Source organism: Hyposmocoma kahamanoa, unplaced genomic scaffold, assembly GCF_003589595.1.
Source record: "Hyposmocoma kahamanoa isolate Upper Pololo Valley unplaced genomic scaffold, ASM358959v1 262, whole genome shotgun sequence".
Lineage (NCBI taxonomy): Eukaryota > Metazoa > Arthropoda > Insecta > Lepidoptera > Cosmopterigidae > Hyposmocoma > Hyposmocoma kahamanoa.
Genome location: NW_020653765.1, coordinates 1,710,209 through 1,735,789, shown reverse-complemented (window position 1 = coordinate 1,735,789; position 25,581 = coordinate 1,710,209). Strand labels below are relative to the sequence as shown.

The following is a 25,581-nucleotide window of genomic DNA, read 5'->3' as shown; positions in this document are numbered from 1 at the left end:
GGCGGCAGAAATAGGTAAAGTGGCAGTACTTCCCTGGACGAACTCTTTCACAAAAAGTTTTACTGCTACTAAAATCTTTTTACGAAAGATTCTGCAAACGAAATTGGTCTATATTTTTTTATCTTAAATTGGAGAGTTATAATTTGTGTCATGTATTCCGTATTATGTTTATGATTTACACTAATGGCACTTCTGACGTACGATCACATGTGATCCTAGGCCAAGGGTATGAGTTCGAACCGAAAAAGTGCATTTTAGTTATAATTCAGTACAGTCGTAAAAATCTGTCAAGTTGTTTATGGCCAACAGCAAAATTAAGATAAAAATTTATATACTCTAGGGTATATTTTTGGTGGTGTCTGTGACTGCGCGCTTGTGTTGTTTATTTTATTAATTTTATGCGGAGGGAGGGCGGGAAACTAACTGCATGAAAAAATATTCAATACAAGCGCAACTACACACATCAAAAGTGTCTAGGGATCAAGTGAATATTTTTGAAATAAAAAATTATTTAAGCAATATTTACCAAATCCAGTCTTCCAGGACGACTTCTTACTTTAATGCTTATGTTTTATTTAACCGCTTACCCCTATATTTAATAAAAATAAACTAAAATTGATGTTTTTGCAAATTGTGGGAAAAACTCAAATTAGCGGCGTCAATTAAATGACAAAAAAATGGCGAAAATGATGATTTTGCTCATTTTTATTGTAAGGATAAGAAAATTAATAATCTGTATTTCCACCATTAACACGAATCACACAATTACAGCGATTTGGCATGCTTAAGATGAGTTCATCAAAATCACTTTGAGGAATGGCCGCCCATGTGTTTTGTAACAAGTCAAAATATTGTTGTAGAATACTCTACAACATACATACGTACGGTATGCATACTCGGCACAGCTCTTCTTTGAAGCATATCCCATGCGTGCTCAATTGGATTGAGGTCTGGCGATTGAGCAGGCCACGGCAGAACGTTGATACGAGCTTCGGCAAGAATGCGTGTTACGACTCTAGCCGTGTGTGGACGTGCGTTGTCATGCATTAGTTGAAATGAATCACCCAACTGGCCTCGCAAAGGGATGATAACATCTGAAACAATCCTCTCTGCGTAAACTTGAGCATTGAGGTTACCCCTGATCCAAATGAGATCGGTTCTTCCGCCGATCCAAATACCGGCCCATATCATTATTGTTCCCCCACCATATGGATGAACTTCCTGACAATATCTCAAACGTTCATGACGTCCAGATGTTCTCCAAACTCGAGTACGTCTTGTATCCGGTCTCATACCGAAGCGGGATTCATCCGAAAATCACACATAGCGCCAGTCTTCTTCCTCCCAGTTTCTGTGTTCGCGAGCCCATCGTAAACGGGTCCTGCGATTGCAGGGTGCAATAGGTGGAACTCTGAGCGGCCTTCGGGATCGCAGACCCACTTCACGTAAACGATTTCGGATTGTTTGATCGCTTATTAGCAAGCCTGAGGAGCTGTGGAGCCTCGTAACCAACATCATGGCGGTCATGGTACGATTCCGTCGAGCAGTATTTTGGATATACCGGTCCTGTCTGCGAGTCGTGATGCGAGATCGTCCTTCATGTCGCTCGGCCACGCTGCCCGTCATGCGATAGCGCGTCCAGAGGCGACTTATGACGCTCTGTGTAGTGTTAAGAGTGAAAGCCACAGCACGTTGCCTGGAACCAGCTTCCAACATTCCGACGGCTCGCATCATCACTTCTCGGGTTAAATGATGTCGTCTCTCCATAATAATGTAAATTGTTTCGGTTCCGATGCAGATATTGTAATGATTTTGTCAAAACGCTATAACTCATTTTTATACAAAACCACAATGACAATCGATTTTCTTCTTATTATCGAATTTTAAACAATATTCCTTATATAAATGTTAAAACTCACTAAAAAATATCAATAGCGATACAAAAAAGTTAATATAATTAACCCTAATTGCAGCAATACTCTTAAACGTACTTGACCCCTAGACACTTTTGATGTGTGTATATTGCACAATTTAACCTTCACTGGGTTCGCGAAGTAGCAAATTAATTTACCTCCATTGTTGTTAACATGGACTTCGCAAAGTAACGCCTGAATATGTTAATTGCAAAATTAAGAAAGTCAGAACCTATAGTTCTAAAATCAAAGCAAATAAAATACTCATTGTTCATAAAGACATTTTCATGCCTAACATGATTTGATTCTCTGTGAAGTTGGTTACCTGCAAGACAGGCCATGCCAAGTGTAGGAATCAAAAGTAACTCATGTGCGAATTTACTTAATCGATCTCGCAACACCATTATCGATCAAACTGTATTTTTTATGCTTGCGTTTTTGTGAGAGGTCTAATAAATTTTATTTATTTTATTATTAATTTTTCAAATCTATTATAAATGTCACTGATTTTATTGAAACGTGTTTTTTTTTACCAGGGATGTTGTAACAGTCCTATTAAACGCAGGAGTGGATCCAAACGTTCACACACAGAACGGTACACCCCTTCACGAAGCTGCGAGTTTTGGAAAAGCGTCTGTCGTACGCGTTTTGCTATCAAGAGGCGCTGAATTAAAGGCTGTTGACAGGAGAGGGAAGACTGTACATGAACTGCTTGACGAGTACAAGGGGGATGCTTCGAAACGAGTTAAGAAGGAAATTCGAGGTAAGAGTAGAATTGGTACATTGTTGTTGTCAAGTAGTAATGTGAACTGCTTCGGTTTAGATGGGTGCTGGTGAAACTATACTAAAAATAATCTAGGATGATCCCTGTGACAGTTGTTAAAAATCTACACAATATAGCTTTGTAATGGCGTGCACTAATTTACGTATTTCATTAACTATTTTTATAATCTTCGCTTTTAAATTAGTGGCCTTTGTTTCAGTAAATAAACTAATTAGAGTAAAAATAACACCAAATCAGTGTTTATTTGTAAGAAATGAGCGGAAAAACATTTTTTTTTTTCGATAAATCATTTATTAATTTTACGACAATGTGCAAAGGTTCATCTTCATTACACTGCTTTGATTTTATAGACAATAAAAAATTTTTAAATAATTTTATGACTAAATAAATGTGTTAGGGTATTCATTCTTAAAGTGTGACATTTAATCATAGGAATTTTTTCTTTTTTGATAACTATGATTAAAATGTCAGTGTTATTCTTTTTTTTTTAAATAAGTGCGCATTTGACCTCCATCTCACCTGATGGAAAGTGACGATGAGGTCGAGGATGTAGCATGCACACCTAAATAATGCCTATTTACTCTTGCCTTGAAAAGGTCCAAGTTATAGCGTTCGGGGAAGAAGTCTGCAGGCAGGGAATTCCACTCCCTAGACGCTCGCCATACAAATGTGGAAGCGAAACGCTTCGTGCGAATCCGGGGAATATCCACAACATAGGGATGGCACCTCCGCCCACGTCTAGTCTCCCGATGATGGAAAGGGGAAGGCTGAATCAAATTATGCAATTCCATCGCGCACTCTCCGTGATATGTCCTGTAGAATACCGATAAGCTGGCAACTCTACGGCGGTGTTCAAGGCTCTGCAGATTCGCCTCTACCAGTTCCGAGTCACCTATAACCCTCTTAGCACGCTTGTCTATTGAATCCAAGGTGACGAGTTGGTATTTAGCAGAGCCATCCCACAAGTGGCAGCAGTACTCCATACACGACCGGACTTGTGCTTGGTACAGCTGAAGCAACTGTCCCGGTGTGAAGTATCGCCTCACCTTGGAAAGGATGCCAAGCTTCTTGGCTGCATTTTTGCCCATGGATTTAATGTAACTGCCGAAGTTCAGATTGGACGACAGGTCCATTCCAAATAGGTGAAGACGGTGGGCTATCGGTATGGATATATCACGAAAAGTCGGAGTCAGGTGAAAGGGAATCCGTTTAGTGGAGAAAAGACACGCCTGCGTTTTGGTAGCATTAAATTTGACAAGATTGGCATCGCCCCAATCGGAGACTGACTTAAGTGTCAAATTCAAACGACTAACCATGGACTCTTGACAGGACTGGATTTCTTCTCCACTGACCCTTGCATTGGTCAAGTACCTGTCCACAACTGTGCTGTCATCAGCATACCCAAAGGTACCTGGACTCAACATATCGTTTATATGCAGCAGAAAGAGGGTTGCGGACAGTACAGAACCCTGAGGAACTCCGGCCCTATGTTCGGAAGAGTAGCTTCCTAAGACCACTCGAATCGAACGTTCACTTAAGAAATCCGAAATCCAATTGCAAAGGTCAGTGGGAAGGGAAGGGAAGCTTGCTTAAAAGGCTTGCGTGTCAGACCCTGTCAAAGGCCTTAGAAATGTCTAAAGACATTGCAATGGCTTCGCCATGCTCTTCTATAGCCTTGCTCCATAAGTGAGAGGCATACACAAGAAGATCCGCAGTAGAACGCCCTCTTGGGAATCGTTACTGGCGATCACTGAGGAGATCGTTGTCTTCAAGGTACGACAGGAGACGGTTGTTAAGTACATGTTCCATAGTCTTGCAGAGTATGGAAGTGACTGAGATAGGTCTATAGTTGACAGGGTCAGCTCTACTTCCTTTTTTAGGCACTGGTTGCACATTTGCAAGCTTCCACGAACTGGGAACTACACCAGTCTCAAGCGAGAGGCGATACAGGCAGTGTGAGAATAGGAGACAACTCAGGCGCACAGTTACGCAGGTGGTAGGTATCCTGCGGCGTCCAGACTCGAACTCTCTGGAAAGAGTGAAGCGAAGAGATTCGCCTTCTCTTCCGCAGTATGGGCCAGCGAGCCGTCTGGCCTCAGCAGAGATGGTAATGAGTGGCTACTAAAGTTTTTTTTGGACCGCTTTGGCTAGGGACCGAAAGGACTTGCTGCCTGCTGGAAAAGTGGCAAGCTTGGCTCCTATGCGGCGCACATGGTCGAACTTGGCCCTGTGTAACACACTTTTGCTCTTCTTGGCGGCTTTATTAAAATCTTTCTTCAGATTCCGAGTATTCGGAGCTTTGCGTAGTCGAGCATCTGCCCAAGCTTGGTACGTAGACTGTGTTTGCGCTTCAGCACGACTACAGCCAGCGTTAAACCATGGACGAGGTTGGGGTCCATTGGGTACATCGAAGTATGGTGTATAATACTTCATGCCCAATCGCAAGACCTCAACTACAGCATCAGCACAGCTCGACGAATCTTGTACGTCGTCGAATCGAATCGTTTTTGAAACCTGTAAATTATTCTTGTGAATGTTGTTTGAAATTTTCTAAAATATGTATTGAATTTGCATTTGAATTATAGTTGAGTGTTTTATGCCTTCAATATAATAGAAATATAAAATACAAAACACTGCACACATCAACAAAAGTAAAACTATAAGAGAGAAGTTTTGCTTAAAAAATCAAATACACCAAAAATCAAACGGCTTTACCTCATCCCTATGATAAATGTCAAAAGAAATATCACAAGGATCATCCTAGTTGGGATGGGACTTGTCCGAAACTGACATAGGCCCAAGCCTAGTGGTCGCCTTTAAGGAAATAGAATAGAATAGATGGGACTTGTCAAGTTTGCGATTGAAAGATTTGAATAGCACTGCAACTGTAATGGATAGGCGTGTCGCTTACTACCAGGCCCACGACTTGTCCCGTCACGTGTTATCATAACATAAATAATAATTAATATTATAAGGGGCCCATAGATATATATACACATTGTTGGCTCCATGAAATAATTTTAAAACGAAGAAATAATATATTACCACAAAACTTGCACGGTATATGAATTTAAAATGTGTTCGACTGTACCTTATCTATATGCTAAGAAATAACGTCAATGGAGAACAAATATTTAATGTCTAAAGGTCAAGTCACACTGAAAGTGCAGCGGCCGCAGGAAGACTTTTGGTGCAAATATTACTTGGCATTTTAAATTTTATCTATTAAAGAAAAAAAAATCAAAATGATTTGAAGTTATAGAATATATAGTGCGAACCGCGTCGCCGCCGCGCGGCCGCATGTAACGACTTGTTCAATTGAGCATCGTGCTACCTCCTCCGGCCGCCTCTTCTCTTTCAGTGGGACTTGACTCTAAAACGTGAAATCCCATGCTCAGTAGTGTACATATATGAGTTGATAATGATGAACGTGTATCGTACAAAGCCCTAGTTTGTTACCTGACATCGTTCTAAGGCCACGAACCAAATTGCTTTACGTGTAATGGACCACCAATTGTGGTGGTATTTTCTCATTATTATTCAATGGTTTATAACATGTTACGACTTTAGTTCTTTATATAGTTATAGACGATAAAGTTTCGCGGTTTTTTTACTTTAACCACCTTATAGTTGATATTATAATGTTGAATTTATGTAGACTATTTAAGCAGATAAATAATAAGATTATCATTTTAACCTCGATTAAAATCCTTGTAAGTTTGTAGTGTAGTGGCAGCCTAATGTCTTGTTCTAGCGCTACTTAAACAGAGGTCGTATCGATATTTATGGTTTTAAGGGGTATTTTTGCAACTACCTTCCGTAATAACGAACTAGAAACGCTTATGTACCAACCAGTGACCAGGAATAACCACGGAATAACCATTTAATAAGTGGGCTTTTACGATAACTCAACGTCGCAATATTTGGATTTATTTTCAAACGAGTTTCAATAAAATTACCCACAATTATATATACATTTTTCCTTATCCCAAGGCATCTCAGTCCTTGCTATATTTAGTTATCAGTTGACTTTATAAGATTGTGCACGATGTTTGTATAATAGTGCCGTTTTAAAGTGATAATTATTTTGGAATTTTTTAATTTGGAATTTGGCTCTATGGAAGTTCTAAAATGACCTGCAGGGCGAAACGTAAGATTGCAATTTCTAGAGTACTTTGACATTGTTATACAACATATTACTGTGCCTTTATACTTTTATGAAATAATCGTTTTATGTTACATAAGTCGATATGTAACCTATCGAAACAATGTAATAGACAAAATGCCAGGTTTATTATCTTTATACCTTTTTATTTCTTTTTAACTTTTTTTCAACAGATTATGAGCTAAATCAGTCAAGAAGCACAACTTGCGATAGTGAAGATGACTGTCCGCCGTTCCCTGTGCAGGATAGCCCAAGCTACCCATATGCCGCTGGAATGTGAGTTACTTCTCTGTTCAATTTATACACTGGTAAACATTCACTTATTAGGGAGTCACCATATTTATGAACGAGGAATCGGTTTAAGCCGGTCAGAAAAAACTTTAAGTTCATTTAACAAGAGTGAAAAAGACGTTGTGAGATTTGCTCCCGCTCCGATTGCGACCTTTTTTGAGCGGCTTAATGCGGCTCCATGTGGTTAATAAGTGTGGTCACTCCCTTAAAAATCATACCGGTGAATCAAATATTACAACATTTAGAATTGTGAATTGAAACAATTCGTACTAGAGCGTACAATTGACATTTGCCACTATTAGCGGTTACAGAACATTTCTTTGCACGTGTAAGTAAGGGCACGTTCCCATTACGTCGTAACGTTTTGTTTACCGTTGCGACGACTGTGGCATCTTGCCTGTTCCCATATCACGACTATCTGTCGTGACTGTGTCGTGGTCGTTTATTTTATAGTTGAACGACTGTTGTGTCTAGCTGTTCCCACTAGATCGTGACGAGAATTGGTCGGTTCACGGCAGCCGCTTTGTCGTTTGCCCAACAAAATCGTTTGAAGCTACTACTATTTGTAGTCACATTTTTATCGTGGAGTTTTATTTATCGTCGAACGACTGTCGTTCTAGCTCTTCCCATTATCACGACAGTCTGTCATTTAAATATACAAGCCACGACACGGTAAACTGCACGACTATCTGGCGTCACGACATAATGGGAACGCGCCCTAAAGTTTACGCTACCTTTGAATACCTAAGCACGTTAAACGTGTTAAAAAACTGTTTAAAAAATCTGAAGACAATTTTGTCACTTATGTGCTCTAGCATAAAATGTTCCTTATATAAGATGTGCGCGGTCTATAACCGGGATGGGCTATGGTTATCTTGTAAAACGCGTTTGTGTTTGATATTCTTTTGCTTTTTCTAGTTTAATTTGCATGTCTTCTCAATTTCTTTCTTTTTCACTTCTACTCTCTTTTACTTATAATTTATTTTCTATTGTATATCTATATAATAATAACTATAACTTTCTACGCCACGTTTTTTAAATGTGTCATTCTCGAGTTTTTTAGCTTAATTTCCGTGTCAAATTTTATTATTTAAGTATTTGAGTAGGTATATTATACTCAAATATTAAGTATATTATACTGGAATACTTAAATAATAAAAAATGTCACGGAAATTTGGCAGTGACCACTAACTCGAGAAAGATCGAAAAATAAAATTGAATAGAACCAACATTGATGTTATGGATTTTAACTGTGGAAAGCCTATACAATTTTTTTTAATCATCAATGTACTAAATCCAAACTTAATTCTGGATACATCTAGTCAGACAAACTAATTCCCTAAACGCCCATAACAAATTAAGCAAAAAAGTCTAACAAAAATTTCGATGAAAAAAGTTCAAAGATGTCTGAAGACCTGTAAACAAGAAAGTAAACGTCCATGTCACATACTTTGTAATTACTCTATAGATGTACCTCGGCTTTAAACATCGTTTTAATTGGAGGACGGGATCGCAATTACGGCATACGTCGTGCTACCTTTGAACTGTGATTGCTGTCTTAGATACTTTAAATTCTAGCCTTGTTATTTAACTGTGTAACTTTAAAACTTGTGTAAAAATTAGGTATTTTATTAATAATTGTATAACTGTTTTAGGGTAAAAGGATCTCTTCACTTTTGGGCCCAATTGTGTACCGAGATATACATCTTACGTCAAAATTATTTCTAAAATTATATGGGACAGTATCCATTAAAAAAAAAGTATCCATTTACTGAAATCTTTTTAATTTTAATAGAAATGCTGAAAAATGTAATTCTTAATTATAAGAATAAACGATACAGTGTTTGAGGAAACATGCGTTGCCGTCGTTTGACAGCTATTACTAGCTAATAAATTATTATTTTTTTGTTTTCCTTCGTTCCGCATGGAACAAGCGAAGGTCAGAGACCATGCTACCTAATCATTAGTTTCTCTTTTTCTTCAGTACAAAATGTTTCGATTTAAGTCTTCTGTGTGAGATCCTTCAGTTTCAATCTTCGTTTACATTATTGAGACTTTCGTATCCTGGATAATTCATATTTTAAAGTAAAGGCTTTACACGGCTCTTACTGTAGCTAAAAATCGGGTTCGATCGAAAGAATGTCCCTATAGAATAGCTAATAGTCAGTGATGAATATATCAAAATCACAATAGTAATAAATACCCCAGAGAAGCGAATCAAACGAAACACAGGAATAAAAAAATTATTTGACGTTGACGTGTCGACCGTGTCATTATGTGAGATTTAAATAGTTTAACAGCTTGGGACATAGTCTTTTAGCCAACCGTATTAGATATTGTAATAATATAATAATGTACTCGTAATGAAGAAATTATAAAAGAAGTAATACATATTAAGTAAGACGATTAGACCTATTTTTTAAATAATTCCGGTAGCTCGTTACCTACCATGTGAATGTCTATGCATTGCTATGTATAATTGTTGTGTTGCCAGTCATTTATATGTTCGAAGAATAATTTTGAGTGGTACAAGTGATTAATAAATACTATTTTAATTTTTTAGGAATTCGCCGTATATTTTTATTCAAAAATATGTGATAGTGCTTGAGGTACATCTTTGAGCCCAAGTTGTATGGAAGAAAAAATGGATCCTTTGCAGCCTAGGGGCTATATCTTAGCATTTTATAGATGTAGTATTACATCTAATTGTACATAGGGTAACCATTTTCTTAAACTTGATTCGTCGTTATTATTGAGATCGAACAAACGCAAAGAAATATTTGTCGATCCAACTGGACTCTTATGGGCTTCTCACAGATGGCGCTACGGCAAAAAGCCGTTTGCACCCAAAACAAAGATATGCAATAACGCATAGAGAAATTCGTAATGTTTGCTGACTCGTTCCGTAAACTAGTTGAATGAGCGGTAGCCCCGGTTTAACAAAAAGTCATTGGTTGGAGTCCAGCCAGATCGAAGGTATTTATTTCTCTTTGTGTTTGTTCGGTATTTGTACCTATAATAACAACAAACTCGTGGAGTATTTTCACAAAAAATATAATGTAAACTATAATTATAAAACCATTGTCGTAATGGCAGTAAAAATGATATTCAATAAAATAAATACTAGATTCGTCGTTCAGTAAACCATAAAGAATACAATCAACTGAATATAATTATTTTCCTTATATTTGAATTTAATATAAAACAAATCTTTTGAATACCAAACGACGACGATGTCATTTCATTTCTTTGAAATTGCATTTTCCAACAAAACGATGCAAAACAAAAAAACTGTCATTCCTGGTACCTCATTAAAATCTTCCGAGTGTTTGATTTTGTCTAGAAACGGTCAGAGGCTTTCATGATACGCGAAAAGGCTCTCGTGGCGACGCCCTTTGAAGCTTCTAAAGAAAACAGACAAGCTAAATAAATGACATGCAAGTTTAAAATACCATAACACAAATTCGGTGCGTCAGAAATTATAGCTGGTATCAATCGCACATCGATGTTAAATATAACCAATAGAATAATAATATAATTTTATAAGTATGTAAATCTTACAGGTATAATGACTCTAGCAGTGGCACTGAATCGCTTGCTAATAACAAAGATGCTTACTCCTCTAACAAAGTTTCCCTCACTACAAGTAGTGACAACGTTTCTAACGCTCGTAGTTCAGTAAATTCTTTGAACACTCCGCAATTACCACCATCAAGAAAAACAAGCACCGAGTCTCAACGGTCTAATAAATCAAATGTGTCCTATAAATCAAATGTTTCCTATAAATCAAGGGGGCGTTTGGGTGATAGTTCTTTTAATTTTTTACACTCTGGGTCATATGTACAATTGGATCCGATAAAATCTGATCCCCAACTAACAGGAAAATTTGTAAACAAGACAGAGGTTTTCAATAAAGAAGATTTTCCGGTGAGACATGACTCTACAATTGCCTCATCGTCTAACCCTAATTTAAGGATGAGCTCTTCTACAGACTTATACGAAAACGTTCAATTTGATAAAGCTCATGAAAAATCGAACGTACGACAAAATAGACAAATTAATAATTATTCTCAAGTCGTAGCCGATTTGCAAACGATATTGAAAAAGAGACTTCCGAAACCGCCACCTAAACCTAAAGAGATTTGGAAAAAACACTCGGACGTTTTCAGTGTGTCTAGAAAAAAATCAGCTGTTGAACCCGATGCAGATATTACAGACGGTATGCGCAAGACTGAAATTTGTTCCACATACCAAAAACTTAACGATAGTCCTGATTCGGACTACATGCAAATGTACGTACGTAAACGTCAAAGTAGTTTTACATCAAATACTAATGAAAATCGTGACTCCGATATTTATAGTCGCAACAGTAAAATTAGCGACATTAATGAGAATCATGATGAAAAATATGATGTGTCTGAAGTATACGAAAACATAAAATATAATCAAACTAACGTACCTGATGATGTCAAGGTCAAAATATTTGATACTCGTGGCTTGGGGCCTGATTTGGTAATGGATTCTATAAAAACTAACCGTAGGAAATCTGCATCTGATGTACTAAATAATGAAAATAAGGTTAATACAAGTACTTACGCAACCATGCACTCTATTAAACGGATAGACCAATGGTCAAATAGGAAACTGTGTAACTATAAACCCAACACAGAAAGTTGTCATATCAAGGGTGACGAGGGTTGCATTTACGGCCGAATGGATCCCAAGTATATATACTCCATCAATCCCAATTGCGTGACTGGTAACGCTCCTCCATTCCTTAGAACTAAAGAAAAAACTGATCCATTACCATGTTTCTGTCCTAAAAATGCTTGGGGTACACAAAGAGTCACGGAAAAGGAAGTTTTCTTTAGCTGCGAAGACATATATGTTAATGTCTGTTCAATGCTTGAATGCACTGGTGGTACCAATAATACCACTGTTGATAATACTGACGACCCAATATTTAGAGATATTGTAGACTCTACGCCTGTAGACGATGACAGTGTAAGTTACGTTATTGAAAAATTTGGAAACGACGACAAGGACAGTGATACAGACAGCAGATCTAGTGATACTTTATTTAGAAAAAAATTGCAGCAGTTGAAAAGATTCTTAACTGATTGGACATAAATACTGTATGTATTTTTGATGGTGGTAATTTTTTATTGAATCACTAACACATAATTGTTTTGTTCTTTGATTATAGGTATTATTTTATGATTTATTATATTATATTTGTTTTCGCTTTATGTGTTTTACAGGAAAGCCCCAAAGACCCAGAAAAATACTAACACAAATAGCCCACTTTCCTCATCCCCATCTTCGTCATCAATAACAAAGAATCATCCTCAAAGTTTTGTTAAAAAGCTTGCTTCTAAATGCTTAGGCCTTAAAGCAAAGTTCAGTTCTGCTCCTAACATATCTAACACTACTGGGCTAGAGTCGATCGAAACCAAACCCAAAAGCCCAGACCATAAAAGTACAAATACTTTGCATATAGGTAACAGCAAGTTTTTCAAACTTCTGTCGAAAAAGGAGGAGTCTGGGGAAGTTGTATGCAATGATGAATTTGACACAATATCACTAGACCGCATAGAGACTCTAAACAGAGATTCAGTCGTTAATAGAAGCAATAGGAGTTGTCCAGGGTTTAAAACCTCATTGCCTAACATATCAGAAAATATAGAGCTTAGTGACTCTCACGCGTCTAGCGCAGAATCCGTTGTTATAACTGAGATAGATTCTGATAAAAATAGCCATAAGTCCTCAAAACTGAATCAAGCTGTAAATCTTTTTGCAAAAAATAATATTTTTGAGCCAAGAGTGAGAACGTCTGTAAATTCAAACATTTCAGCTGAGTCGACAACTTTAGTTAACGAATGTTATGAGGCTTATGAGTTCTCTTTAGATGATAAAGGTGATGTTGAGGTACAAGCACACAATAAATCTGTACTAGCTGTTCCGAAGCCTCCTCCAAGGTCTGCTGTTGTTACAAGTAATAACGATACTTCGATATATGAAAATGTAATAATACCCATACAAAATAGAACTTTAACACCAACCCCTGCGGCGAGAACGCATTTTTCTTCAAAAGTACTCATGGACGAGAACAAAACTATTGTCTACGAGAATGTTTCTTTACTAAACGAAAAGAAACCTAATTTACCGTTTGAACCAGTGGTACAGACGACGGATTTAGATGCAGACCCTTCACCCAGTGTTAGCAGAACTTCTTCTATATCTACTGATTCCATGTTAGATGAAACTAACTTGGAAGATATATTATTATCTGAAAAATCTAAGTCATTTAGACACAGCAAACAATATCCCTTGTATCCTAGCTTAGACATATCAGGAGTCCACAGGACGCATTCAGTTGCTTCCGATTTGTCTGAATTTACGCAAACGAGTGCGATAGAAAACGTGGATTGTATTGATGTTGATGAAAAATCTTTATACCTGTCAATGACAGGAACGTTGCCTAACAAAAAACCAGAACGTACTGTAAAGAAAAAAGTTCTTTTCAGACATAAAACTTTCACAAACATTGAAGTAGATCGAAATTCAACTAATGTTAAGGATATTCCTAAATGGAATAACGATTTTCTTATGGAAACATTAGCAAACTATCACATTCGAGGCACAGGGCACTGTGTGTATAAAGCACCTACTGTTGAAGAATTTATTTACATTTTCAATAGAGACACTCTATATAAGGATGTTGAGCCCTTTACTAAAGTGCCTAATGATAAAAGAGATAGTTATTACGAAACAGCGATATGCTTTTGCAGGCCTAGACCCTCCAAACATCACAAAAGTGCTGAGGATTTATTACAACTGGCGTCTCATGAAAGTGAAGAAAAAGTCGTTATAGATTATGACGCTTTAAAAGATAACCAAGAATTAACAACGACTACGTTTAGATGTTTTTGTGCGTCCGAAGATTGTAAATTGCATAATAAGCGACGGGAATCTTCCAATAATGTTACCGTAAAATTTTCTGTGATTAAGAGGAGTATTTCTACTCCTGATATTACTCTCGATTCTTCTCCTATTCCGACAGTTCGTAAACATTTACCGAAAACTCAATCCGTTGAATCTATTGAACAAGCCTATGCCGTTATTAATATAGAAGATATAATTGCAAGAAATAAGTTAACCTCTAAAAAAAATATCGATGATGATCCAAGCCGTGAAGTTTACATTAACATGTCACCACATTCTACAATGTCGTCTACAGCTCGACCTTATTCAATAAAGGATATTTCAGATGTTATTTCATTAAATAGTACCAATACTTTGACCGACACTAGCCTTACTTGTGCTTCTGGTTTGTCGCTTAGAAAATCGAACTCGGAACACTCAGGACATTGGTCGTTACAGTCTTGTAATTCTAATGTAACCATCCAATCTGATGCTTCGTACAAGACGTGTTATGAAGATTCTGACGAAGAATCAGATGGGACTTTGCACTCAGAAGGAGATATCTCCGACGCGGATACTGTTAAATCGAACGTTAGTACTGGTAAACGGCCGTGGGTTCACAGTGACTCTTTCAGATTTGGAACTAAGGATTCTAAGTTTGAAATGAGTGCAATAGCTGAAGAGCATTGCAAAGAATCCGAGTCGAAGTTTGAGAGTGGTATAAGCGTTGAAGGTTCGGAGAGTAGTTCATCTGAGTGTGACGATGATAGCGGTGTTCCGAGGGTCAATGATGTGTCGCTTGGAGCTGCTTCGCTTGAGCGGGGTTCTCGGGTGGACGGGGATGTTCGCAGCGGGTCGGGGCGGCGGCGGTGGGACGAAGCTGAAGGCACCAGCGAGGGCGATGCACTGAGTGTGTCCAGTGCGGCATCAAGTTGCGCGCCCCTCCATTTGGCGCATCATCATGACTACAGCAAAGTCTCGGTAAGTGCCTCTTTAAAAGTCCAAACTCAGGAATTTTATTTAGTATTACTGTGTAAGTTTCCCTATTGAGAAAACTAAAATTTAACCACACAAAGTTATTTCATTAAATAAAACACGGTGTAACATGTAATCGGCTTATGAATAGCTGTATCGTGCTATGAACCACGGGTTTCAATTGTCCGTGGGAATGGAGACACAGTTAACATCAATTACGCACTCTGTAGATTAGCATTTCATTGCGACACCATGAGAAGTATTTGTGTTCTTTTGATACCGTGATGGATTTGGTAAGTTATTATTCTACACACATCAAAAGTATACAGGTATCACGCACATTTTTTCCAATTATACTGAAAATCAGGTTGTTTTTAATTAATTTAAATATTTAACACATGGTTTTAAGTCAATTTTATAACCGGGATTTGAAAATGAAATTGACCAAAAAAACCCCATTGGGGTTAAAAATATTCATTAATAAAAAAACCGGATTTTCAATAATTAGCTAAAACGTGCTTGATCCCTAGACACTTTTGGCACGATTGAGATTTTGGCACGATTAAAAACTAACTTCGTAGAGCGTAGCGATCTTCGTTTTTCTTTGACAAGAATGGCTAACATGGCTAAAAATTACATTAACAAGGACGCGTCAACAATGAGTACTTTAAATTCCGGAGCTAATGGTGTGTCTATAAATAGGTCCTATGGAATCTCCAAAAGCGGATTATCTTGCTATAAAACTTTTTTAATATAGAGATGAATAACTAAATGACTTTCACAAAGCAAACTCTAAAGTTAATTTAATATAATCCAATTCACACCCCATGACCTGTTGCCCCACGCTGCTGCTATGTTCATGTTACGCATCAGAATATAAAATGACTCCTAATTACCTTTTGCCACGTTATGTGGCCAACAGGCGACACATAATCTATGGGGAACATGGGTAAATGAGTTAATAAAGTGTTGACACGCAGGTGCTTTTAACGTTTTCGTCATGGTTAGGTCTTTTTAGATATTTTGGAGGTACATTTATGTTTCAAAACGAATTTCTGACACGGTTGATTTTTACTTTGTCGAAATTTAAGTAGAGTTTTGCTTTTGATCCCTTCATTCTATGATTCAACCCAATCAATTAAGTGTGTAGTCGTATTGTCGATTCCTGTGTATTCTTATCCTTGCTGATATTATTTAGAACTTAGGCCAATAGTTAGATTACTTGTTTGTACTATATCCTAATTTTGAATCTATATAGAGAAATTAAAAAATCTATGTATTTACATTATTTCTTAATTTTTTAAATTAATCTATGTATTATATTATTTCTAAACTAAATAAGCGTTGTTGCTGGTTAATGATGTCAAAATTAAAAAGCTCGTGGGAAAAGAAATATGCATCATTGTTATAATATCTCAACACTTGGCATCTGTTATAGGACTTGTCGTTTGGAATTGAGACTTCTTTCTTTGAAAATACGACATACAATGTTGCTATTGGCAGGCTAGAGCGCTTGTTAATCGTATGTCTGGTATATTTTCAATAAATAGGCATATGTGCCGTTATCAAGTTTGGGATGTCTAAATGACAGTCACATAATATTGGATAGTTTCGTTATTGCTGTATCGAACTTCAAGCCTTAAAATTCTTTTAGTGAGGTATTGATGGTTCTTTTCTGTCGTTTAGCGTCTTCAAATTAATATTAATTTCCTTCATTTCAACGAAAGTCACTATTTGTAATGCACTAACGCTAGTCGCACTTTGAACAAGAACAGCAATAATTAATTAAAAACTAAGCCTTTTTTATGCTTGATTTCTTAGTCGTGTGTCGCGTAATTTCTTGATAATATGTATAACAGTTACGTTTTGTACTTAAATCCACCACTAAGCGTCCGATGATTCTCAAATCCTTAATAACAAGTAGTTAGTAATAATTTTTATAAGATCCCACATGGTCCGCTATCTACCAACTTTGCTTCCCACTTGTAACAACGCATTATGAACTCAATTGTTTTCAACTGAACAGTCGTACAGTTAGAAATCATGAAGCAATATATGTTTGTAGAGTCGCGTGAAGGAATTTTGTCGGTCAGTCGCTCCCGCGCGTAGATCGACGCAAGTTCGTTCGATTGTGTTTTCGGTTGTAATTCCGTACCTCGATAGTGTTCAATTAAAATTATAGTGATAGAGTGTGTGTTTGTGTACATGTTGTGATTGTGTGTGTCAATGGACTGTAGATCTTGTGAAGTTTACGTAAGTTGAATGTTTTAAATTATTTTGTTTGAAACTTTGAAGTCCTTTGAGACGAAAAATTTGTACTCGACCTTATTTCCTTTTTTATATTGTATGAAGTTTCTTTTGAAGAGATCCGTGCCCAGCACTGGGACGTATAACGCGTTAATGATGGTGATATTGACACAGGTTTCTTAAAATAACTCCAATAAGCAATGATTTCGGTTGTTAATAATATTTTATATAACAACTGCGTCTAATGCTTTAAATGCTTTGTCTTGCTCAATTGTAGGCCCTATAAGCATATTAAGATAAACTAATGATTATATGCATTTTACTATTTTTTTCGAAAGGCTGCTTGTTTTAGAATTAGGTATCCTTACCTCAAAATTATCGTATTCATACAGATAATATTTGACAATTTTATATGAAAATATTGTTTGCAAATGTGGCTATCATCTAACGTTTTCTTGCAATACACGTAACCTCTAAATATATTAGGATGTTTCAATCTCAAACATCGTCATCTCCAAAATTAGCATTCTTTATATTCCACATAAAGCTCATAAATTTTACAAAAAAGTGTTAGTGTGTTATCTGAAACGTTAGAAAATCCCATGTCAAGGGCCCAATAACCCAATTTCAGAGTTTCGTAACGTCATTCCATGTGGCTAACATTAATCGGCACAGTCCATGGAACTATACAAAATTACATTATGACTATCTTAACGTGACTTCAAGTTACAGATTTGTTTGTAAATGATTGCATCGGTTGTCATCGTGTATGTGTCATTTATTATATACATGTATTTACAATTTTAGTTCCCCACTTTTAGTATCAAAAACGGTGTCTTTTCTATCTTTTTGTTTTCTATTTCTTTTTAATTTATTTTAGCAAATGCCAATAAGTTAAGCAGGAACGATTGACTTGTTCTGTTTTTAGAGATCGAAATCTCTAAAAACAGAACAAGCTGAGTTTTATTATACTTCTCTTTACAAATTGGGGCTCACGCTGTTGTGTACAGCTCTGGCAGCAAACCTCAAGCCTTTCCAAAGCACTAATATTCACATTGGAATTCTCTAAAATAATACGTTATTTAAACAAGAACAATCTTTAGATTGTTGATCGAATTTTGAGTGAAAACGGCAACTTTTGCGAGTTTCTTCATAGTTAGTTGCCAATACTTCCATTTTTTTTAACGGTACCGATTGACGAGACGAACAAGTCTTGCGTCTGGCGTTAAGGGCGCGTTCAAATTAGCCGCTGTTAGCCGCGCTGCAGCCTATCGCGTTGCAGCCACGCTCGGTTGCATCACGGTTAGTGAGGTGTACATGTTAATTTTTCAAATTAACTACGATGGACGAAAATCGAGTTGAAGAATTTATAGATAATGCATAAGAACACCTTGCAATATGGGATATCAGTTCCGCCAGTTATTCTAATCGACTGGACAAAAAGGCATGGGAAAATTTATGTCTAAAATTTATTGATAATTTTAAGACTAAAACCACATTGTGAGTAATTTTTAATATCTATACGTGAAGTGTGTGCCCCAAGAACTCTGACCAAACGGTATATAGTTAGGGATAACTATATACCTTTTGGTTCTGAATACAAGTGTGAAGAATAGTGTATTAGTATTTGTAAATCCAAGATGGCGGACACGATATTTCAAAAAAATGCAATATGGATAATATACTCAAATACCTCGAAAAGTATATCCAACTTGCTATTATTCGAAAAATTGTGCCCACTCTCTGGGATTAAGAAATGAGTGCGATATTCGTAATGAGCATCCTCAAATACCTCGAAAACTATACCCTACTTGCCATTATTCGAAAAATCGTGCCCGCCTTCTTGGATTTGGAAATGAATGCCATATTCGTAAAGAGCATCCCCAAGTATCTCGAAAAGGATACCCATATTGCATTTTTTTGAAAAATCGTGTCCTCCATCTTGGATTTACAAATAAGTGCTACATTCGTAATGAGCACCCCCAAATACCTCGAAAACGATACCCAACTTGCCATTATTCGAAAAATCGTGCCCGCCATCTTGGATTTAGAAATGAGTGCCATATTCGTATTGAGCATCCCCAAATACGGCAAAAAGATACCCGTATTGCATTTTTTGAAAAATTGTGTCCGCCATCTTGGATTTCGAAATAAGTGCTATATTCGTAATGAGCACCCCCAAATACTTCGAAAACGATACCCAACTTGCCATTAATCGAAAAATCGTGCCCGCCATTCTGGATTTAGAAATGAGTGCCATATTCGTAATGAGCATCCCCAAATACCTCGAAAAGGATACCCATATTGCATTTTTTTGAAAAATCGTGTCCGCTATCTTGGATTTACAAATAAGTGCTATATTCGTAATGAGCACCCCTAAATATCTCGAAAACGGTACCCATCTTGCCATTATTTGAGAAATCGTGCCCGCCATCTTGCATTTAAAAAAGTCGTGTTAGCCATCATGTATTCAGATAGAAATGCCATTCCCATAAGGATTACCAAAAATAAATTTTTGAAAATTAATGTCACATTCTCAATAAGCACTCCCAAACAACTCGAAAACGTCTATAATTCTCGTTGTCGATCGACAATGTCGATTATACGCATTGACTTACAATTATATGGATGTCGGGTCCGCGCTAAAAAGTGTCCGAACTTATAGGGCGTTAAAATCGTATACAGAGCGTCATTCACGCTTTAGTCTTCGTTTGTTCGACTGACAGGGAAGCAAGCAAAATTAGACAGTACTGCGATGACATTACAATTTAAATTCAACGTTTTAGCTTTTTCATATTCCTTTACATGTGTCACTATGTTTAAATAGGTTGACTTGGGACATTTTTTTGTGGTTTTTGTATTAGACCCGTCGTCCATTTATTTGTCAATGATTATACGTTGTCGATTATAATAATACGTTCTGGTATTCTTTTAAATGTTTTTTTCTTTAGTTTTAACAAAATAAGTGAAAGTAACGTTTCTTCGTCAGAATCCATCGTGTCGAAAGATAACTGAGTCGAAAGATAAAACATCACTAAAAATTTGGTCGCACTTCAGCAGCGCGACAGTCGCGCGGCTAACAGTGGCTAATTTGAACGCGCCCTAAGCGACACGCCTGCCCATAGCAGTTGCAGTGCTACTCAGAGCTTTAAATCTCAAAGATGAGGGATACTGCCATTGCACCTGTCACCTTGAGATATAAATTGACAAATGCCTGCCATGGATACCATGACGTCTCTCATTAGAGACTGTAGGATATGAAGGACTCTATTCGACGGCCCTAGTTACAATTATAATACGGTTGAATAAGGTATTATAGACATCAGGAAACACTAACTTGCAGGTCTCAATACATACTGAAACGTGAAAGCGGATTATTCCTGTTGGCCATCCGTCGTTTTTCACTTGTGTAATTTATGGACAATTATTTATTTTCAAAGGTGGTTCTGGATTTTGTACAAAGTTTAAGCACGTATTTAATCACAATTTCATCTGGTGGTGGGTGATGAAGTGGCTAAAGTTGTAGCACTCTCACCTAATAGATGCCTATTCAATCTCGCTACAATTTCATTATTCGTCTCTGTTTGTACCTTCTTCATAATAATGTTTATAATCTTTGGTACGGTCAAATGTTCCACAAAAGTAGGTGCAGATTTTCTCGTCTTTGGCAAATCGCCCAGTGTGAGTAGTACGCGAAATATTTACAATAGTTAATTTAAGATCCTACTTACCCCTTATTAGTTTTTAAACTATGATTAATTGAAAATAGTTGGTACTTAATTTACAGTTTTCTTCATATAAAATCAATTGAAATAAGATTTTTTTAATCAAGTGTTTCAGTTTCATATTTATTCTCCATTGTCGTTCGGTTGTTTTGTTTTTATTCATAATGATACTTCTTGATGATGACGGAAACGTATTGTTGACTGTAAAATAGATAATTAATGTTGACAAATACATACAGTCAATCAAAAAGTCACTGGTCATCTGGAGATGTTCATTAATAATAAGAATACTCACAACCTTAAATAAATATGAATTGGTACATTTATTTTACTGATCTTTTTTTTTACGTATTTGGGTTTGTTTTCCTATAATTAAAATAAGAAAAATTACATGATCTGCAACATTTTTAGTTCATTTTACGATCCCCTTATCTCCCCGAGCTATGAATGTGCGTCATTACTATTCTTACCTTATTAAATAAGTATGAATTGGTAGATTCATTTTACTGATCTTTCTTTTTACTTAATTGGTTTTGTTTTTCTATAATTGAAGTAATAAAAACAACAACAACAACTCTTACATTAGAATAAATAACAAAAGTAAATAAGTAAAATTACATGACTCCCCGGACTATGTATGAGCGTCATTATTGTTCTCTGTTGTAAAATCTTGTTTGTGTGTTTACAAGTGCAGTATACCTAGTTAGTTCGACATATTTTATTATAAGTATTTATTCACTAATAAAGATTACTGCGCCTTTATATTTCATGTCCCACACTACATTCCACCTACTAGTTAGTTTTGCAACCGAAGTTATTTCTATGCTAATGTCTATAGGTAATTATTGCATCACACAAACCATGTGGCTAGCCGAGCAGATGCGTACGTTTGTTTGTTCCATTAGTCGCTTTATATCGTGCAATTATATTCCTTGTCTAAGTTATATAGGTTTTTAATTTTTCTTAAAAAATTTAAGTGGATATTTCGTGACTTCTTTTACCCAAGTATGAAGCATCGAAAATTGACGGCTTGGTAGAGTAAGGCGTGTCATTTTGATATTTATACGATTCATATAGTATAATTTTATATAACTACATACAAGTTTTATCAGGGTTACAAATGAGGTTAACATTTTTTTGATAAAACGATTACGGTCTTCAAAGTAGGTTAGCAGGCGTTGGGGAAATCGTTCAGCTAATATTAGCTGAAAATAACCCAGTTCGTTTACCTTGTCATCTATTTTAAAATTGGGAAATGTAAGAAAATGTTGAGGCAGGTGTGTTCTAAAAATGTAATTCGACACTGTCTACATCAATTATAAACTAATTTTAATATTCGTTTGGTGTGTCTAAGCATTTTCACATGAATCATATTAATTCTGATTGTGGAAAAGTTTCTATATGTATTATTTTCTTTAGTACATTGCGTGTTATAATTCTATAAACCTATTCGACTACTTTTTGGGGTCTTTACAATATATATTGATAAGCTAGCCATTACTTTAAGGTATTCTCTGAAATTGTATGTATAACACCTCGTGGACTCAATTTCCCGGCTTGTTCTACTTCCTTTTCTTGACGATGATTCGCTTTTACAGCTTTGTATTGGTTCATCTTAGCAGCAGTAGAGCTCCTTGTGAGAAAGTTCCTTCAGGGAAGTACTGCCACCTCACCTACTTCTGCCGCCAAGCAGTAATGTAAGCATTACTGCGTTTCGGTTTTGAAGGGTGAAGTGCTGGTGAAATTACTGCCACATGGCACTTGTCAACTTATGTCTCAAGATGACGGGCGCAGTGGCAGTACTCCTCAGATCTTTGCGGTTTAAAGCTTAGTGGCACAACAATTGTTATGGACAGGCATGGCGCTTATCACCAGGCGCACGACTTATTTATCCCATTACTTGGTATAAGAAAAAGGTCCTGAATTTTAAGAAACGCGAACAGATATTCCTCGTTTTAGTTGAACTGGGTTCCTATAATAATCCTTTACATTTTAATCATAATATTTTTATATGATGATCTGGTTAGTGTTTTTGAATTCTTTAGTGTTTGTATAATGATGGAATTGTTTTGTTTAGTGCTTCACATTTGTATACAAAGTATTTCTTATGGAAAGTTAGACTCTTTAAATTCAATAAATCTAATAGTCATGGCTAATAAACTTCTGCAATTTTCCATTTAGAAAATGAATGACGGAATCCTCCCATTGGCGCCATATTAATGCGTCTGTCAGTTAGCACCGTGACGGATGCGCCAGCGCACGTAATTTATATCTAGCCCTTTGATGTACTTTGTTGACCAAAATATGCTTTTCTCTTTACTGTTTGATGTATTTTGCTGATCGAAATAGGCTGTTATACTTATTGTCATAGAAGATTAACTAACACTTAAGCGAGAGCAAACAAATATATACTAACGTAATAAAGACGACATTGAAGAGATTCAATTAGTTGGATTAAAAAATTGCAAAAGCTTTCTTGATAAAAATGGACGTGACCATTTTCTATAAGAATATTACCAGCGTACTTCGCAGATCCATATATTTTCAAAGACAATTAAAAAACAAATTAAAAGATCCGAAATATTTATGATGATCATTTAAGCAGATCAACATTATTGCTAGGTATTTCTGCATTACAAAACGGTTGTCGAGTTACACAGCATAAGCGAAAGCGTTACACACTGAAATCCCCCTGCGAAAATTCTTGCCGCCATAAAAATTACTGCCCGGACATTGCTGTCATAACACTTTCCTACGAAAATCGAAATGGTTTCATAAATTTCGTTGATTTATATATGTCGTAAATCCAGGTGGTGATGGTGAATTTGCCATTACCGTTCCAATTAGGAATAAAGGTTTTTATAAAAAGCGCCTTGAAAGCATCATGGTTGCTAACAGCTGTACTTGTCATAACCCACTCAATAATGACGGTCGCATAGAGCTTTTCTGAAACAGTGTTAAGAATATAAAAAGTATTGTGGCTAATAACTTCTATCAAGTGACTGAAGCGATTGTTGTGTTCTTATAGACGTGTTAGGCTCAACTCACAATGCCGCAGAGTCAAAGCGTCGCGGCGCGTCATGTTTTTCGCCTATAGCATATTCATCATTCATTATTAAGGTACAAATATGCGTTATACAAATACGGAATCGCGCGACGACGCGCGCCTTCGCCTTTTTGTAGGTGAAAAACAGGACGCGACGCGACGCTTCGACTCTGCGCCAGTGTCAGTTGAGACCTAGGGCGCTCCCGCACCGGGAGCATTCGCTTGTACCATAACTCCAAATTCGAGCAATACATCGGTGAGGGAGAAGAACCGAGCATTATACAATGCGCAACCAGTAATGATACAATTGATATGTTATGGAAGCTTTTAATTGGCATCTGATTAATCATATTTAAAACCATGTTGCAAAAGTAGGTAAATAAAATCTGTTGTAGACAAATTCGTCCGTTTGTATATGCCTCGACTGCTCGTTCTTTTGTATTCAATCAGAAAATAAAGAATAAGAGAACGGACACTCTCCGCCCCTCCTTAGTTTTAGATATCGCACCACGCCCCGCACATTGCCGGTCACATTGACTGAACGACAACAAGGCTGCCGGCGAGCCGTTTTCGCACGAAGACGGCTTTGATATTTGAATATAGTTTTCATTCATTCATTACGAAACTTGTACGTTAATATAAAACATCATTTTACTTTACTATTTATAATGGTCGTGAGTTGTGCTGTGTACGGCTATTCGTCATCATTTTCCGAAAGATGAATTGGTTACCTTACTTGAAAGTACATGTCCGAAATATAACATTTTATGTGATTTTATATATTTTTGAAATAAATCTTCAATACCACTCTAGTTTTTTTTATAACGCACACACTCAACATATCCCCGCACTAGGGAAACCCTGTGTCGTGGGTGCCATGGACACACACATAGACAACCACAAATTACATCCAAACTCACGAGAGAAATAATTGTAGGCCATACAACTATTTCTCCCGGCCCGGGAATCGAACCTGGGACCTCTGCGTGGCAGTCCGGCATGGTAACCGTTAGGCCACGGAGGCAGTTCAAAATATCGAAATATCCTTAAATTCGCCACTACACAGGACTTGACATTGGAGATAATAAAAATCGGTTCTCACTACTCAAAGAATATCGAGAGAAAAACGCCTTGAATTGGAGAAACAGCAAAATCAACCATTAAAATAATTGCTCCTTAAGAAAATTTAGGCGCTATTTATAAAACTGAATCTTCATGCGTGAACAGCCACCCTTAGAGGTGGATGATTTCCTTCAAAATGAAATGGGACCACTATGGAAGTACCCCCTTTCCAACAAAAAAAGAATCACGAAAATCGGTTCACAAATACCGGAGTTATCGCGTAACATACATACAAAAAAAAGCATACAGTCGAATTGAGAACCTCCTCCTTTTTTTGAAGTCGGTTAACAAGGAATGTTGCTGAAACATTAATTCAAGAAAGATATTATATTTTGATCTACTTCAATTAGTTTGCAAACAAATCGCAGTGTGTCTCTTCTAACTGTCGA

At 36.7% G+C, this 25,581-nt stretch overlaps 1 protein-coding gene across 3 annotated transcripts in view; it reads left to right on the top strand.

Moving 5' to 3' along the window:
- Nucleotides 1-25,581, top strand: part of LOC113228884 (ankyrin repeat and SAM domain-containing protein 1A-like) — a 170,886-nt gene that overhangs the window by 36,150 nt on the left and 109,155 nt on the right. The window contains exons 6-9 of one of the 3 annotated variants that reach the window (XM_026462309.1): nucleotides 2,450-2,676; nucleotides 7,036-7,138; nucleotides 12,415-14,486; nucleotides 14,871-15,058. In XM_026462309.1, coding sequence (XP_026318094.1) covers nucleotides 2,450-2,676; nucleotides 7,036-7,138; nucleotides 12,415-14,486; nucleotides 14,871-15,058 — 2,590 coding nt within the window. Of the gene's footprint in view, nucleotides 1-2,449; nucleotides 2,677-7,035; nucleotides 7,139-12,414; nucleotides 15,059-25,581 lie in introns of all 3 variants that reach the window. The other 2 variants (XM_026462308.1, XM_026462310.1) reach the window with 2 other exon arrangements.